The 15,449-nt window shown below is 37.6% G+C and overlaps 3 protein-coding genes across 3 annotated transcripts in view; 1 reads left to right on the top strand and 2 right to left on the bottom strand.

Moving 5' to 3' along the window:
* Window positions 1-1,566: 1,566 nt before the first annotated feature.
* Window positions 1,567-2,876, bottom strand: gja11 (gap junction protein, alpha 11). Its single transcript, XM_053488987.1, has one exon. It carries the CDS (start codon window positions 2,874-2,876, stop codon window positions 1,980-1,982), a length of 897 nt encoding a protein of 298 aa, XP_053344962.1. The 3' UTR covers window positions 1,567-1,979.
* Window positions 2,877-8,680: 5,804 nt separating this feature from the next.
* On the bottom strand, window positions 8,681-10,826 carry hsdl1 (hydroxysteroid dehydrogenase like 1). Its single transcript, XM_053489282.1, has 4 exons — window positions 10,545-10,826; window positions 9,549-9,994; window positions 9,204-9,422; window positions 8,681-9,113 (listed from the first exon to the last, which is right to left on the bottom strand). The coding sequence occupies exons 1-4, from the start codon at window positions 10,762-10,764 to the stop codon at window positions 9,042-9,044; spliced, it is 957 nt and encodes a 318-aa protein (XP_053345257.1). The 5' UTR covers window positions 10,765-10,826; the 3' UTR covers window positions 8,681-9,041.
* Window positions 10,827-11,241: 415 nt separating this feature from the next.
* The window catches only part of tbc1d32 (TBC1 domain family, member 32), a 68,922-nt gene continuing 64,714 nt past the window's right edge, over window positions 11,242-15,449 (top strand). Inside the window, exons 1-6 of the mRNA XM_053489129.1 lie at window positions 11,242-11,341; window positions 13,844-14,023; window positions 14,098-14,259; window positions 14,354-14,531; window positions 14,667-14,738; window positions 14,858-14,983. Coding sequence (XP_053345104.1) covers window positions 13,866-14,023; window positions 14,098-14,259; window positions 14,354-14,531; window positions 14,667-14,738; window positions 14,858-14,983 — 696 coding nt within the window. The 5' untranslated portion in view covers window positions 11,242-11,341; window positions 13,844-13,865. The remainder of the gene's footprint in view (window positions 11,342-13,843; window positions 14,024-14,097; window positions 14,260-14,353; window positions 14,532-14,666; window positions 14,739-14,857; window positions 14,984-15,449) is intronic.

Raw genomic sequence — 15,449 nt, 5'->3', positions numbered from 1 at the left:
CCCACTCCTTTTTAACGTCATGGATGTCAGAGGGGAAAAAAAACTTCCTTTCCATTTTAAATAACTTTTTATCCATGTTTTTAAAACATAAAACATTGTTAAATGAAATCATGTATAAATGAAACCTGAATGCCCTCTCCAGAAAATCATCACAGAACAAAAAAGCTGTGTTGTGTACATAAAGGTAAAGAAACCATATGGAGGCATGCAGTTATAGAAAAATAATCAATGTCGGGATGGTGTGATGATGCCAGATGTGAACTTAAGTTGTTTTTACAATCATGAAGTTGCCTATTTTCTAGTAATCATTCATCCTGAAGTGTTTTTTACATGAATACCACAGTAAAGTTTTTTAAAACGAACAAATTTATTGAAGGACATTATACTTTTAAAGTGGGTATAGTTAAATTAAATGCTGTAGAATGTTCATGAGACAAGTTGTTTCATGTTATCACTTAGGTTTAAGCAGCTACTATAAAGCAGCTGTCCTCTGACTAGCCTCTTGTTCTCTCTCACCTAGAGCCTATACCAGGCGACTCAGGGCATGAGGCAGGGTAAACCCTGGACAGGGTGCCAGTCCATCGCAAGGAACACACGCATATGCACACTCACATGCTACGGGCAAATGCCAATTAGCCTAATCTGCATATCATTGGACTGTGGGAGGAAACCGGAGTACCCAGAGGAAACCATACACACTCCATGCACACAGACCCAAGGCAGGAATCGAACACAGTGCAAAGCGACAGCGTTAACCACTAATATATATATATATATATATATATATATATATATATATATATATATATATAAAATTCTCTTTAATAAGAGCATGTTGGATTTTAAAGATCAGTTTATTATATATATATGTGGATCATATACCACATGTTCGGGTAAAATGTTTGTTAACACAAAAATGATACAAAAATTTGCACTGTTACAAAAACATGAAATGTAAATTATATATTTTTTTGCCTTGTTACAATAAGAACACCGGGAAGGTTAAATTACTCCCACACTCAGAAGAGCACTACTTTATCACGAATAAGCTAACTCACATTTTCTTGAAGCGTGCACGACATTTACCATGTAATTATGTCTATATGCTATGTTTTGGTATAAAAAATAATGAAATGATTCTGAACATTTTTTCTTCACACCCTGTTTAGGCAATGCTAGCAGAAGGAAGACTACTGGAAGCAGACATTGACAAATAGTTTGGAGTTGCCAGGAATACAATTTCAGAAATCATACAGTAAATCCTGTCACCATTGCTTCCCGTATTTCAGGGTTATACACAATAAGTCGTGGACTATTCAACAATGTTTGGCTACAGTCATTTTTGTAAGAAATTTATATGTGCAACTGTTTTATTTGTTTGTGTTAATGTATTAATGCAAGTAAGTGCATTAATACAATTGTAAGAGAAAATCAACACCTTCTGATCAATCATATGTTGGAATTCAACAGCACTGTGGAGTAGTAAAATATGTATGTAAAATACTATATAACAATATGATGTATGTGGACACCTGACAATCATTACATTATTTCTGTCTCCTTTAAATGAAAACACGGTTTGCCAAGGTTGGACTGGAATAACTGACTTAACCCCCACTGGACACATTCAAACTGTGAATGTGCTCCAGCGAATCTCTGGTGACATCAGTCCCCAATCTCACTAATGTTCTTGTGAATGAATGGAGCACAAATTTCCAAAATCATACTCCATAATCTAGTGAAAAGCCTTCCAAGAAGAATGGAGGCTTTTAAAGCAGAAGCGGAGAAACCAAATCCATGTTAATTCCCATGAAGTAGGATTTTGGAATGTGATTTTCGACAAATACATAGGGCTGTGATGGACGGGTGTCCACATACAGTATTTTGGCCATACAGTGTGTCCAAATCAAAATACACAGCTGCTCAGTCTGACTGATATTTGTGTCTGTTGGTCTTCAGAATGGTTCTGTTTACAAAGCTCAGATATGAACTTCTTCCACGTCATTGCTGTTGTAGTCTTCCAAAATCGAGAGCTTGCCCACCTCATGGACAGCATCCCTTTTCTGAAGATGTAGCTCACGCTTCATCCAGTTCTGTATAATGTGGTCTTTGTTTTCAAATGTTTTTTTTGTCAAAACCGGGGTCACAGAGGTTACATTGTAGTTGCGCTTACGGGTCAGGCACTCGTTGACCATCTTGAAAAACAGGTATAAGACCTCAATGAGGTTCAGCAGCAGTGACACGCAGGACACCACCATCATAAACCAAATAAAGATGTTTTTCTCTGTTGGTCTTGACAGGTAACAGTCGACTTTGTGAGGACATGGGAAGCGACTACATACGTACTGAGCCTGAAGTGTAAAGCCATAAAGGTAATACTGTCCTAAAATGAATCCGACCTCCAGCAAGATCTTGCAGAGCAAATTCAAAACATAGCTTCTCAGCAGACGACCGTGGATGCTGACTCTTCCTTTGTCATTGCTGTATTTGGGAAATTTAAGGCCTTTCCTATGGGACATGTTAGCTTGATCATACTGGGCTTTCTTCATAGCTTCTCTCATGCCTTTCTCCTCATTTATAATGTGCAGGACATGGCCCAGGTAGACTAGAGTAGGAGCAGACACTGAGATAATCTGCAGCACCCAGAAGCGAATGTGTGAGATTGGGAATGCATGGTCGTAGCAGACATTTTCACAGCCAGGTTGTTGCGTGTTGCAGATGAAATCGGACTGCTCGTCACCCCACACTTTCTCAGCACCCGCTCCGAGGACAAGTATCCTGAAGACAAACAGCACAGTCAGCCAGATCTTCCCAACTACAGTCGAGTGTTTCTGCACTTTGTCCAGGAGCCGGCCGAGGAGATCCCAGTCACCCATTTTTAGTTATGTGGAACACCTGAGGATAAAAGTAGAAGGATCAAAAACTTGATCGCATTAACAGATGACTGGGTAAATAATTAGCTGCATTTGTCCGACAACCTTATGCAGAGCAACTTACATTTTATTTTATTTTACATTTGAGAGCTAAGGCCCTTACACCAGGGCCAACAGCTGAAATGCATAATCGGCCAATGGAAGAGTTGTCTCACTAGAAGAAAAACAATAGACACATTTGGCATGTATAGTTATCATGTTGCTAGCAAACGCAACAGGTAGCACAGTGGTGTAGTCGTAAGCATTATTGCCTTGCGCTGGGGCGCCACCCCCTTAAAGTTAGGCAGAGAAGAATGCTACTTCAACATGTAATTATTTACCATAATAATTATTTATTTTAATAATGAAATAAAGTCATTTAGTCACAACAGCACTGTGCGCCCCGACCCCTCCCACTATTGTTTTTAATAAATCAATATTGTTTTTAAATATTTGTGCTCATGTGATTGGACCATTTTTAATAAGTTTGCATGTTCTCCTCGTGCTTGGTGGGTTTCATCCAGGTACTCCGGTTTCCTCCCGCAGTCAAAAGTAATGCATGAATTGGTGTGTGAATGTTGACTGGAGGTCCTACCACCGTCGTAAAATAGGAATGAATACAATGGTCACCATTGGCCTTCACAATCTCTAATTGGACTACAGAGGTCCCTAGATGGATAGATGAAACAACGACAACATACAGTAACCATGATACCTAGATAGATCCCAACAGGTGAGATGCAATTACCCAGTAAAACAGTTGGCACACCAGAGGAAAGATAATACTCACATTTATCATTTTCTTTCTAAGAATTAGTTAAATTTCCACAATTCACAGTGCACTGATTTGTTTATTTGCTCTTGCTCCTGATATTTTCTAATAAACCTAAAGCAAGTTTTATTTCTCAAAATATTAACCAAATTGTATTTAATCCAACATGACATTGAGCCGTGACACTGACCATTCATGGTACAGTATTTAAACCAGGATTCCACCTTCGTCTAACAGTTGCTGTTTCAAAACGTTCCACAAGTTTCTGTCAGATTGATCTATCATGATTTTGAAGGTCAGTCAAAGAGTCTCATCTTTACGTCTTACACGGAATTAACCTTATACATCTAGCTCTTGTCATACTGGAATGTGGAAGTATCAGTGATGTGTTCTGCTTAGAAATGAAGCAAAAAAATATCCCTATTTGTGCAAAGCCTACCGTCTAATGAGACACTGCTCTTGCTTAATGTGGCTAAAGGGCCACATTGTGTAACTATCTAAAGATGCAATTTTATTTAAGTGTACTGCAGATTTCTGATCTAAAGTGGCATAGAAAGAAAATTTACTTATTTTGTGCACTGATTTAAACTGCACTGTTGATGTATTAAAGCATGCCATATATCATGTATTTATTATTATACCACAGAACAGATGGAGTTTGTATTTTTACAGAGCATTTTAAAGGCCGTGTGCAAAATGTAATCATCTGGTGTGCACAATTCTATTAATTTTCTATAGGGAAACCCATCAAGCATGGGCAGAACATGCAAACTCAACGCACGCAGACCCTGAGGTGGGAATCGAACCCATGACATTGGAGGTGCGAGGCCACAGTGCAAAAATCTTTTTTTTTTTAACAAACAATACTATTACTACTACTGCTGTTAATAATAATAATAATAATAATAATAATAATAAAATATTATTTATTATATGGAATCAATGACATATTGAAGGATTCTATAGACATTTGTGGAATGAGTCTCAAGTGCTAATATATTTATTGTCATGGGAAAGTTTGTTTTTCAATAGGAAATTTGAGCATAAGTTGCCAACATTCCAAGAGGTTAAATAAATAAATTAATTAATTAATTAATAAATAAATTATTGACTAGTTTAAAAATTGTTTGCAGGTTCCTGTGACATAAGATGAAAAAACACCACATTGGCATGTTGGAACTGAAACAATAGTCAACTTATAATGTGCAACAGTAACTCCACTTTGTATCAAGCTGCATCATGCCATCATATTTATAACATCTAGACCTGTTGTGTTTTTTTTTCTCACATAACATTTAATTTTTACATAACAGTATTTGTTGAACATCTTTACCATATTACCATATAACAGGAAAAGAACAGTCTCCATAGTATCATTCCCTTGCTACTAGGGTTGCACTGCAAATGAATGGACTATGCCACTATCAGGACAAATGCAGGAGATGTTGTGCTTATTGATAGAAACAGGCAAGGTTTTTGGTGATAACTTCTTGAATCTGGTGGGAACCAAGGCTTTGACCTTGTTTAAATACCCATGACATGACCAAGCTTCCACAAGAAATGCAATAAAAAAAGGAGACACTCTCTGAAAGTACAATTACAGATTAAAAATTCAATTTTTTTTTGTCACATACACAGTCATACACAGTACGATACGCAGGGAAATGCTTATATGATTGCTTGTGACCTTAAAGTCTAAATTACCAATAGAAAAAAAAATAAAGAGTAAAATAAAGAATAAAACATAAAAAAACTTCTTTTCAAAAAATATTTAAAAATTGGAGGGAAAAAGAACAAGGTATAAAATATGGAATATAAAAAATATTTAAAAAACCTAGCTGTACAAAATAAAAACAATAATGTCTGTACAAATATGCAACATACAGTACAGTATGGAAAATTTGCAAGTGTGCAAAATGCAATGAATAGAAATGTCCAAAAAGTATGTTAAAAGAAATGCACATTGAAATATTTACATACAAGAGACTGCCATAAACAACATTTGTATATTTACTTAAAATATATATGAATCAGAGTTTTTAATCTCTTTATATAAAGTAAATATACAGTAGTGATAACACAGATGCAATTAAAAAACTGCGCTATTATAAATTTTACATGAATTATTATTATTATTATTATTTATTTATGTATTTATTTTTTATTATTGATTGATTTATTTATTTTTGTCTGACTTACATTTACATTCAAACTAGATTAAATGTTAAATACAGGGAATAACATGTATTCTACATCACTAACAATAAAAAGTCAAAAAGATAATAATAATAATAATAATAATAATAATAATAATAATAATAATAATCTTTATTTAAATGATTCTTTTTCTATTTCTTTTATAATAAAAAAATAATTAATTTACAAACCACAGAAAAGTTATAGGCATTTAGTGGTGTCTAAAGATGTCCAAAAGCTAATCAAGGACTAAAACAGTTGGGTAACTTACCTACGGAGAGAAAACGGAGAGATGCCACGGTTGACTCGAAGGCTTGACAAATGCAAAAACCCAAGCTGTCAGACTATTTTTCTTACTGAGGCAGCTTTATCTGAACCAAAACATCCCTATACTGTATGCAGCTAAGGTCATGCTGCATATCATCCTGACAGAAAGCGTGAAAGTCCCAACCATTTTTTAAAGTAGTTTTATAGACAGATTTTTATTAAGAAGTGCTTTCATTACAAGATGCTCATACGATCTTTCACTTAATTTTGAGTAACTATTTCTAATAAATAAATAAATAAATAAATAAATAAAAAGAATAACAACTTTTGCACCTAGACAGGAACGAAGATGTGATGTTTTGTAGATGTTTCCCAACAATTAAAAGTACTGTAACTGCTATTCAAATGGATAAAAAAACAGAACATTGTTTGTAATTAATAAATTTAAATATTTTTTTATTTTATATATTTTTTTATATAATTACTTATTATTAAATAAATAAATAAACATATTATTTATTTGTTTTTAAATATTTTTAATTTTAAATCTTAGGAAAAGAAATCACCTGTTTTTTTGTTTGTTTGTTTGTTTGTTTTACTTTAAGAAAACAAAGACAGGATAAGATAGAAATGTTATAGCTGCAATAACGTAAGTGATAACAGGAACTATAAATGGATAAAGAGTAATTCAAACTAATCAGTGTTATCAAATGTCACAGCTGATTCACACACAACTTGGAACGAGTCTAACAAAGAATGCCCTTCCAGACGCAACTCTCAGCATTCAGTGGAGTTTGGGTATTGGGTGCGAATTGAACCTGGGGCTTCTGAGATAGAGATGGCAGGTGAGAAACATACCACTAAGCCACCAATGTCTTTGGAGAGATATAAAGTACATGTACAGTGAATCTCTTATATATATATATATATATATATATATATATATATATATATATATATATATATATATATGTGTGTGTGTGTATGTGCAGCATGGTGGCTTAGTGGTTAGCACTGTCGACCTGTACCTCCAGGTTCCGGGTTCGTGTCTGTTTGCTTGGAGTTTGCATGTTCTTCCTGTGCTTTATGAATTTCCTCTTAAAGACATACTGAATGGGTTGATTGGGGTTCCCAAATTGCCCGTAGTGTGTGTACTGTATGTGTGTGTAGACAAAAGTCTACTGGGATAGGTTCCAGGGCCCCCTACGACTCTGTATACAGGATAAAACTTTATAGATGATGAGTGAGGGATGATATGCTGTATACAGTATATACAGTATATGAGGGAGAGATTTCTAAATGTATTGCTACACACTATATTAATATAATATACAGTACATCATACTATTTTTCTTTTCCTGAAGTGAAGTGTGTATACATTTTTGGCTGACTCTGCACAATAATTGTGCCCTTCACAATTATTGGCAGCTCTGGTTAATAAGATGTGTAATAAGTCTTAGTCTTTAATGGAAGTACAATTATTCAGTGGAAAAAAATGTCACAATTATTGGCACCCGGATGTTACTACTTCGTACAACCCCCAATGCCAGCAAGACATCACTTAATCTTCTCCTATAACATCTCATAAGATTGGAGAATACAGATAGAGGGATCTTTGACCATTTGACTTTGCACAATCTTTCTATATCATCCAAAGTCCTCTAACCATTATCCTGCTGAAAGACCCAATGATGACCTATCTTCAGCTTTCTGGCAGAGGCCATCAGGTTTTAATTTAAAATGTCCTGATATTTCAGAGTTCATGCTGTCATGCACTCTAACAAGGTTCCCAGGGCTTTTGGAAGAGAAACAGACCCACAGCATTAAAGGTCCTCCATCAGACTTCACAGTGGGCATACAGTACGCTGCTTTTCCACATACTTATCTTTTGTTTTATACCACACTGACTTTAAGCATTTGTTGCCAAAAAGCTCTATCTTAGTCTCATCTGACCACAGCACACAGTACCAGGTCTTAGTCAAAGTCCCAGTACTGCTTAGCAAACTCCAGAGGTTCATGTTGGTAATTGTAGGCTTTTTCCTTGCATGCCTCCTAAACATGTTGTCGGCATACAGATAGTGTCTGATGGTTGTTATGGAGACTTTCTGACCCCAAGATGCCACTTTTTGATGCAATTCTCTAACAGTAAGGTTTGGAGATTTTTTTTTACTTCGCTTATTATCCTCCTCACTGACTATTTGCTTGTAGCCCATCTGCCTTACTTAAATGGGGTGTTTTCTTGAATGGGGTGTTCAACTTTAAAAAATACAGTGAAAATTACAAAAATGCTTCAATTGCATTTATTTTATTGAAAGTGCTGTAATAATTTCGAAACAGGTGATTTTACTGTAGGAAAATTCGCCTTAGTTAAAGGATACTGTAGATTTGTCTACAATTTTCAGTGAGATTATGCTTCTGCAATAAAAAAAATACTTTATAAATTATTTATTTTATATGTATAATACAGCATAAATAATATGGCTTACTGTAGGGGTGAAAAACAGTTATTTGAATATCAGAATACTGGACATAGTTGGGTAGTACATAGTACTTTATTGGGTCAAACCAGGACCGTCCAAACAAGCATGGAGAATTTAACACAAATATTTAAATACCTATTTAATATACAAAAATCACCTTAAAACCATTTTATATATCCAGTACACAGAAATTACCATAGCCACAGATGTATAAAGAATATAGGTCACTCTAAATGTTGTTTAGAACACAACTATATTATCACTCAGCTAGCTGAAAGTGATCATGGAATATTTCTTTACAATATGTTGTGCAATATATGAAATGTACTGCACAGATAGACATTTACTTTCTATGTGTGTGTACTGTTAAACACTGCAACCTAATATATTTATTCTAGGGAAAAATCAAAGCTTTTAGGTTGTCCGAGAGGTCACTCGTGCTCCCAGGACCCATATCCACTCTGGCACACATCGCGTAAGTCCAAGCTGGATTGAATAAGACAAATAAGTCATTATTTAGGATCACTGTTATTGTAATTATATCAGAAAATGTTACATCAGGAATCTGTACTGTACCTGTATGGTGTGAGGCCAGTATCCTGTAGTTCTCTGCGAGATCCCCAGAGTAGACAGGGCATGCCTGGCGTAAACATGTGGCAACGGAACCAACCAGCCAGCCGTGGTACTACCATCGTGTCCCTCAGAGGCTACTTTGCCAGGCAGCAAACTCTGTACAAAGACTCCATGATGGCCGTATTCATAATGTAGGGCACGACTGAAGTGATCAAGGAAGGCCTGAGGAAATATACAAAACTCTAAGGTTAGAGAGAATAAGCTGAATGCCAAGACCTGCTATCACAAACATTTATCAGGGTTAATCAGTGTTACAGGACATTGTGACATAATGATCTGATCTCTGACCGTGGACGCAGAGAGTGCAGCCTTTCGTGCACACGGTCTGAAGCACCTTCCTGATAAAATATTAACGACGACACCTCTTCGCCTTTCAACCATTCCAGGTAGAGCCAGGCGGGTGATCAGCAAGGCTGCAGATATGCTTCTGTTTATAATCTGCCACAGATCACTCTCAGATATGACGTGGAAGTCTCGGGGTATATCCAGCGATGAATTCAGGCAATTTATGACAAATCCAATGTCTTTGTCCTTGACTGCATCTTTAACGGGTTTGCAGGTCAAGGCACCATGGCTGAAATCTGCCTCCAGCACGACAGCCTCGACTCCGTGGTTGTCAGAGATGGTCTTGGCAGTGTCATTTAGACTGGTGATGTCAGTACTAATAAGGATAATAGATACACCATGGCTGGCCAGTTCCTCAGCGTATGCTTTAGCTATCGCCTCGGATGCATCTGTATGAAAGAGATAGAAATGAGGCTGTCAGAAGTGAAGTGGTACGAGGGGGTATCAAAAAGTTTCAAGACTAGTTTTGTCAACATATGACAGCAAAAGCTGACTTTCATATGTCAGTGTGCCAAAAGACATCGTCCTGTGTACACTTGGAGCTGTGCAACTGGTGGTATTCTGACCACCATGATTCGGCAAGTTTACAGCAATGTTGCAATGAGTCGTTCAAGGTGTTTTGAGTGACATGAGCTCTTCAAAAGCAGAAGAACATCACTGGAAGACAATGAGAGATCAGGAAGACCTTCAACCAGCCAGCTCTAATGTCGAAACTATTCAGCAGTTTGTGTGCATGCTTTTTCGACAGTGTGCAGCGAGAATTCGTCCCCAGGGGCCAAACCGTCAATAGCAGAGTCTACTGCCGGGTTTTAAGAAGTTTGAGGAAGGACAGCTTGTAAACAGAGCTAATCTTGAAAATTTCTGATACCACCTCCAGGGATGGGTACCTGTCTGCTCGAGCACTGAAACATCATCATCCTACTACTGATACCAACTTACCATTAATGATGGCCCACTTTCCATATCTGTGCACAAGATCTATAGGGCAAACAAGACGAGGGATGAAGTGAAGTCTGATCAGACTATAGCAGTCTCTCATCAGTGTAACAGCTTTACTGGCAGTATACAGTGCACCCACTAACGCAAGCGTTTCTACATAACAACTGCAAGACCTAGCGATTTCTCTATATAGAAGTGAAAAACTGTCAACTGCAGCCATGTTTAAATCTCTCTCGTAGACCTATAGTGCATGCCAAAACCTATCCGGTACAGTGCAACTTGCGTCTGGCGCGTTTACAATGAACCAAAACATAAAACCCGGAAGAAGATTGGCCACGTGATTAAAAACCACGTGACTATCTTAAAGGGACAGTTCGCTCATTCTTGAAACTTGTCTCATTTTGTTCTTTATTATTTATTCCACCCACAACCACATTTAAAAAAAAATAATTCTAAATATTTTTGTAAGTATTAAACATTTTATAAGCTTTAATTTCATCCTGCGTTCATTCATCAGCTCGCGCTTCAAGCAAGCTTGCCGTCTCCATGGAAACGCTAGGCTTTTGGGTTGTGTTCCAAATCTCTCCGGTGTTTTCCTATTAGTGCCCTAAAACAAAGTTAACCCGAGTGATTTACGCGCACTACATAGTACATTATATCGCGATTTGTGAAACAGGAGTTCTAGTACAGCGTAGCTGTCTCGTTCACCGTATGAGTCAGGGATGTTTGTGTTCTCTCCAGTGATGGCTAAAGGAACATGTCCGAAAATAAGATGAGTTTAGGAGCTTTTTAAACAGGTAAAGACATCCGTTTGCTTGTCAGCATGTTAGCATGGATATAACGGGTTGTCTAAGTGTTATAAACAGATTATCTTGGTTTAGCATTAGCTAAGCTAGAAATGCAGCCAGGATTAGAACACCCCACAGCGCTTAGAAATAATTCTGGTTTCTCTGAGCGCTGACATTAGTTCCAGCTGCAAGGTAAATCACAGGTTATTATTACTGCGCGTTATTCCTTTATTATACTGCAGCGCGGTGGATTGCTCGAATCTGGTTGGTCAGAAGGTGTGCATTATTTTGGTATAACAGCACGGCGCGGGAAGTAGTTCCGGCTGTTGTTTCCATAGTAACAGCGCTATCGTTTCTATAGCAACAGCGCTATTGTTTGTTGTTGCTAAGTGACAGTGCTGTTGTTTCTATAGCAAGAGTTGTGTTGTTTCTATCGAAACTACAGCGTTGTTACTGAGAAACGGCAGCACTGTTGCCATAGTAACGGCTCTATTGTTCCTATAGTAGCACTCCAGACTCCAGGGTCTGGGTTTAATTCCTGTCTCTGTGTGCATGGAGTTTGCATGTTCTCCCCGTGCTTGGTGGGTTTCCTCCGGGTACTCTGGTTTCCTCCCACAGTCCAAGATATGCAGGTTAGGCTAATTGGCGATCCCAAATTGCCCGTAGTGTGTGTACAGTATGTTTGTTCCCACAATGCAATGGATTGGCACCCTGTCCACCGTGTACCCCGTCTCATGCCCTTAGCCTCCTGGCATAGGCTCCAGGCCCATGTGACCCTGAATACAGGATTAAAGCGGTATAGAAGATAATTGAGTGAGAGAGAAGAGAACACCTGATAAACACATCAAGGAGAAATACAATACAGTGCCTTATGTCAGTTATAGGACATAGTGTAGTATTTCACATTTACACTAAGCAGGAGAACAGTGGATGGAAAAAGTGGGACATTTTATCACATCAAATCTGTAAGTGTCAGCCCATACCTGACAAATTAACCTTCACTGTTTTAATTAATCTCTACCATGTCAAACACCTCATGTATGAAATGCATCTATGCAACTATTGGAAAATAAGTTAACATGGAGTTAATTTGCATGTTGCTTTTATAATAACCCCTATCTATTCATCCACCGCTATAATCCAACTAGGGACCATGGAGGTCATTAGGGACTATTGTATTTATTCCCATTTCTGAATCTGTGGTAGGTTTGGAAACTCCAGTTTCAGCCTAATCTGCATGTTTTTGGACTGTGGAAGAGAACCAACCAAGCGCACAGACCCGACGCTAGAATCACACCCGGGAGCTAGAGATGCAAGGCAACAGTGCTAACCATTAAGCCACCGTGCCACCATAATAACCTCCAGATTACTGCAAAAGGCTGTCTACTAGATTTTGCATTGTGGCTGTTAAGATTTGTCAGCGATTAATACCAGTTGAGCAGTCTAGTTTCTCCTTAAGTGTTCAGTGGGATCACTCAAGTTCTTCCACTACAGCCCTGGCAAACCATGGCTTCATGGAGCTCGCTTTGTGCACTGGGGGAATTGTCATGCTAGACCAGATCTGGGACTCTTATTGTAATTGTATAAAAATTCTAATGCTACAGTTGTGTGTTTCTAACTTTGTGCAATGGTGTGAAGTGTAAATCAATAGCTTTGATTTTTATGTCTGAAAAAACAAACAAACTTTTTTCAAGTCCTTTGATTGTGGTGTTGTTTTTCTTTTTTTTTTTTCCTCCAGATGTGATCTTTCATAGATAAGAGCTTATATAATAGAGCTTTACATATTGCTGACTGGATGATTTGTATGATACTGCAGAGTAACCATATTCCAATTTGAGTACACAGAAATGCATAAGTAATAGAATATTATCAGTAAGTATTACAGCACAAATACAAGGTTCATGAAACGGGTTGTAAAGGAGGTCTATATTTATGGCCTAATGAACTGTGATACTGATATATTTTCAAGGGTATGCAGTACATAGGTTACTGTGACTTTTTAAACTTTTAAAAGCGTGGTCCCTGTGTAATAATTGTTATATTAGTAATATTCTAAAGCAACAATTTATTTATTTTTCACATTTATGTTATTTTTTATGTCTGTATCTGAGAAGACATGTAATTCCCCTGTGAAGGGCTTCAATATTAGTATAATTCAATTCGATTAAATTTTGTTTGTATAGCGCTCTTAACGAAGGCCATTGTCGCAAAGCAGCTTTACAGAAATAAAAATGAATGGAAATATATTGGAACTATATGGAATATATTATGTATGAAACAACAACGTATAGATTATAATTATCAGTTTGTCTCTGATGAGCACACCGAGGGTGACGGTGACAAAATCAAGGAAGAAACCTTGAAATGAACCAGACTCAATAGGGAACCCAACCTCATTTGGGTAATATCAGACAATGTCACCATACAGTAAATCTGTTTCCCTGGTATATACAAGGCATATACAGTGTACACCGATTTCAACATTTCTGCACAACGTCTTCATTCACACAGGAAACCCTCGAGGTCTTGAGCGATGTCGGAGTTCTTTTCCTCGGAGGACGAGGCTGAGCTCCAGTCCCTGCTCAGACAGCTTCTGAAAAGCGTGCGAGAGAGAATCTCGGTCGCACCGTCGGTGGAAAGCGCCGAAGAGATCCTGCTACACCTGGAGAAGACAGACAAGAACTTCCACAAGTAAGGTGACCTTTCTGTGAACCCTTTGAAAGTTTTAATCAGTTGAAGCTGAGTAATATTTCTTCATGTTTTAGCTATGAGTTTGTTAAGTATCTGCGACAGTACGTGGAGAGCAGCCTCGGGGCCGTTATTGAAGAGGAAACGGAAAGCTGTTCAAGGGGAGACGGCCAGAGCGCCGGGTCCGGGCAGGACACACTGGTCCACGCTGTGACTAGAAGAACAAGGGAATCTGCGCAGTATGTGCTCTAGTTCTCCTTTGCCTTTACTTTACTTCAAGTTGCTTCCTGCTGATTTATTTTAACCTGGTGATATGCTGGTGATGTGTGATAGATATAAGCAGATGATGCAGACCTTAAAGCAGACCATGACGGTGATTGTGGAGTCGCTGTTAAACAAATTCGAGGAGGATCAGCTCAAGAACGAAGAGACGCACAGTACAAACCAGCGCGAACAGTCGAGCAGCCACTACACAGACAACTGCTCCGACAGCGACTCCTCATTTAATCAGGTGCGCATCGCTTTTAAAGCTGCTGTTGTGTGAATTGAATATTATAGGATGTGCTGTGGGGCGAAATAATCAACTTAACTTCAATTCGAAAAGTTTTAAAGTATCTTTAATGGATGTGTTTTATTTGTTGTGCAGAGCTATGGCTTTATCAAACAGGAGCAGCTCCAGGTCATTTCTGAGAAACTCGATCCGAGCAGGCCAAGAGAGGTGCATATAAGCATTTATATGCACGGTTATTGATCTTTCTGTGCTTTTTTTTTCTTTATTTATATCTTTTAAAATAAGGCAGGACTTGGATCAGTATAGTGTTGTGTGTGTGTGTGTAGGTCCGCTGGGAAGCCTTGCAGCTGCTGTGCTGTGCCCCTCCTTCTGATGTACTGAGCTGTGAGAGCTGGACAGGCCTACGTCGAAACCTCTCAGCGGCCCTCGCTGACCCAGATCCTGACCTCAGTGTGAGAACTAACAGCCTGCTTCTGTATTTTTAATTCAAGCATCATCCAGAATAGTAGTAAATAACACCTGTAACCAAGGCAACAACTGTAGATGATTATTTATCGTTCCAGTTTACATATGTGTTGTTTCCCACAGAATCGGAAAACTTGTGCATAGAGAATTCCATTTTAGAATCTTTTGGTGAACAAACTGCTTGTTTTAATCCACACTTAACTGGTGCCAATTTTCTAAATGTTTAAATGTTATAGCAGACAGACTCAACAACAATAAAACATGAAGTAGAGTTGATTTATTTAGGTAATATCTTATTCTGTAGATATGTATTCCTTTCATTTCATTAACTGGGAGTTTAAAAAAAAGTCTTAATTAATTAATTATTAAATTTGTATTTATTTTTATTAAATTTTATTTTAATTATTTTATTTATTAAATATTCAAGTTCTTAGATTTATTTATTATACTAAT

Source organism: Clarias gariepinus, chromosome 27, assembly GCF_024256425.1.
Source record: "Clarias gariepinus isolate MV-2021 ecotype Netherlands chromosome 27, CGAR_prim_01v2, whole genome shotgun sequence".
Taxonomy (NCBI): domain Eukaryota; kingdom Metazoa; phylum Chordata; class Actinopteri; order Siluriformes; family Clariidae; genus Clarias; species Clarias gariepinus.
This window is presented reverse-complemented; position numbering and strand designations above follow the sequence as displayed.

Bases quoted from the DNA above. Each gene is read 5' to 3' on its own strand.
- gja11 (XM_053488987.1), bottom strand. From the start codon at position 2,876: ATGGGTGACTGGGATCTCCTCGGCCGGCTCCTGGACAAAGTGCAGAAA.
- hsdl1 (XM_053489282.1), bottom strand. From the start codon at position 10,764: ATGGCTGCAGTTGACAGTTTTTCACTTCTATATAGAGAAATCGCTAGG. The intron at 9,423-9,548 runs GTCAGAGATCAG...ATATTTCCTCAG, and splicing joins CTGCACTCTCTGCGTCCACG to GCCTTCCTTGATCACTTCAG. The intron at 9,114-9,203 runs GTACAGTACAGA...TATTCAATCCAG, and splicing joins ACTGGCCTCACACCATACAG to CTTGGACTTACGCGATGTGT.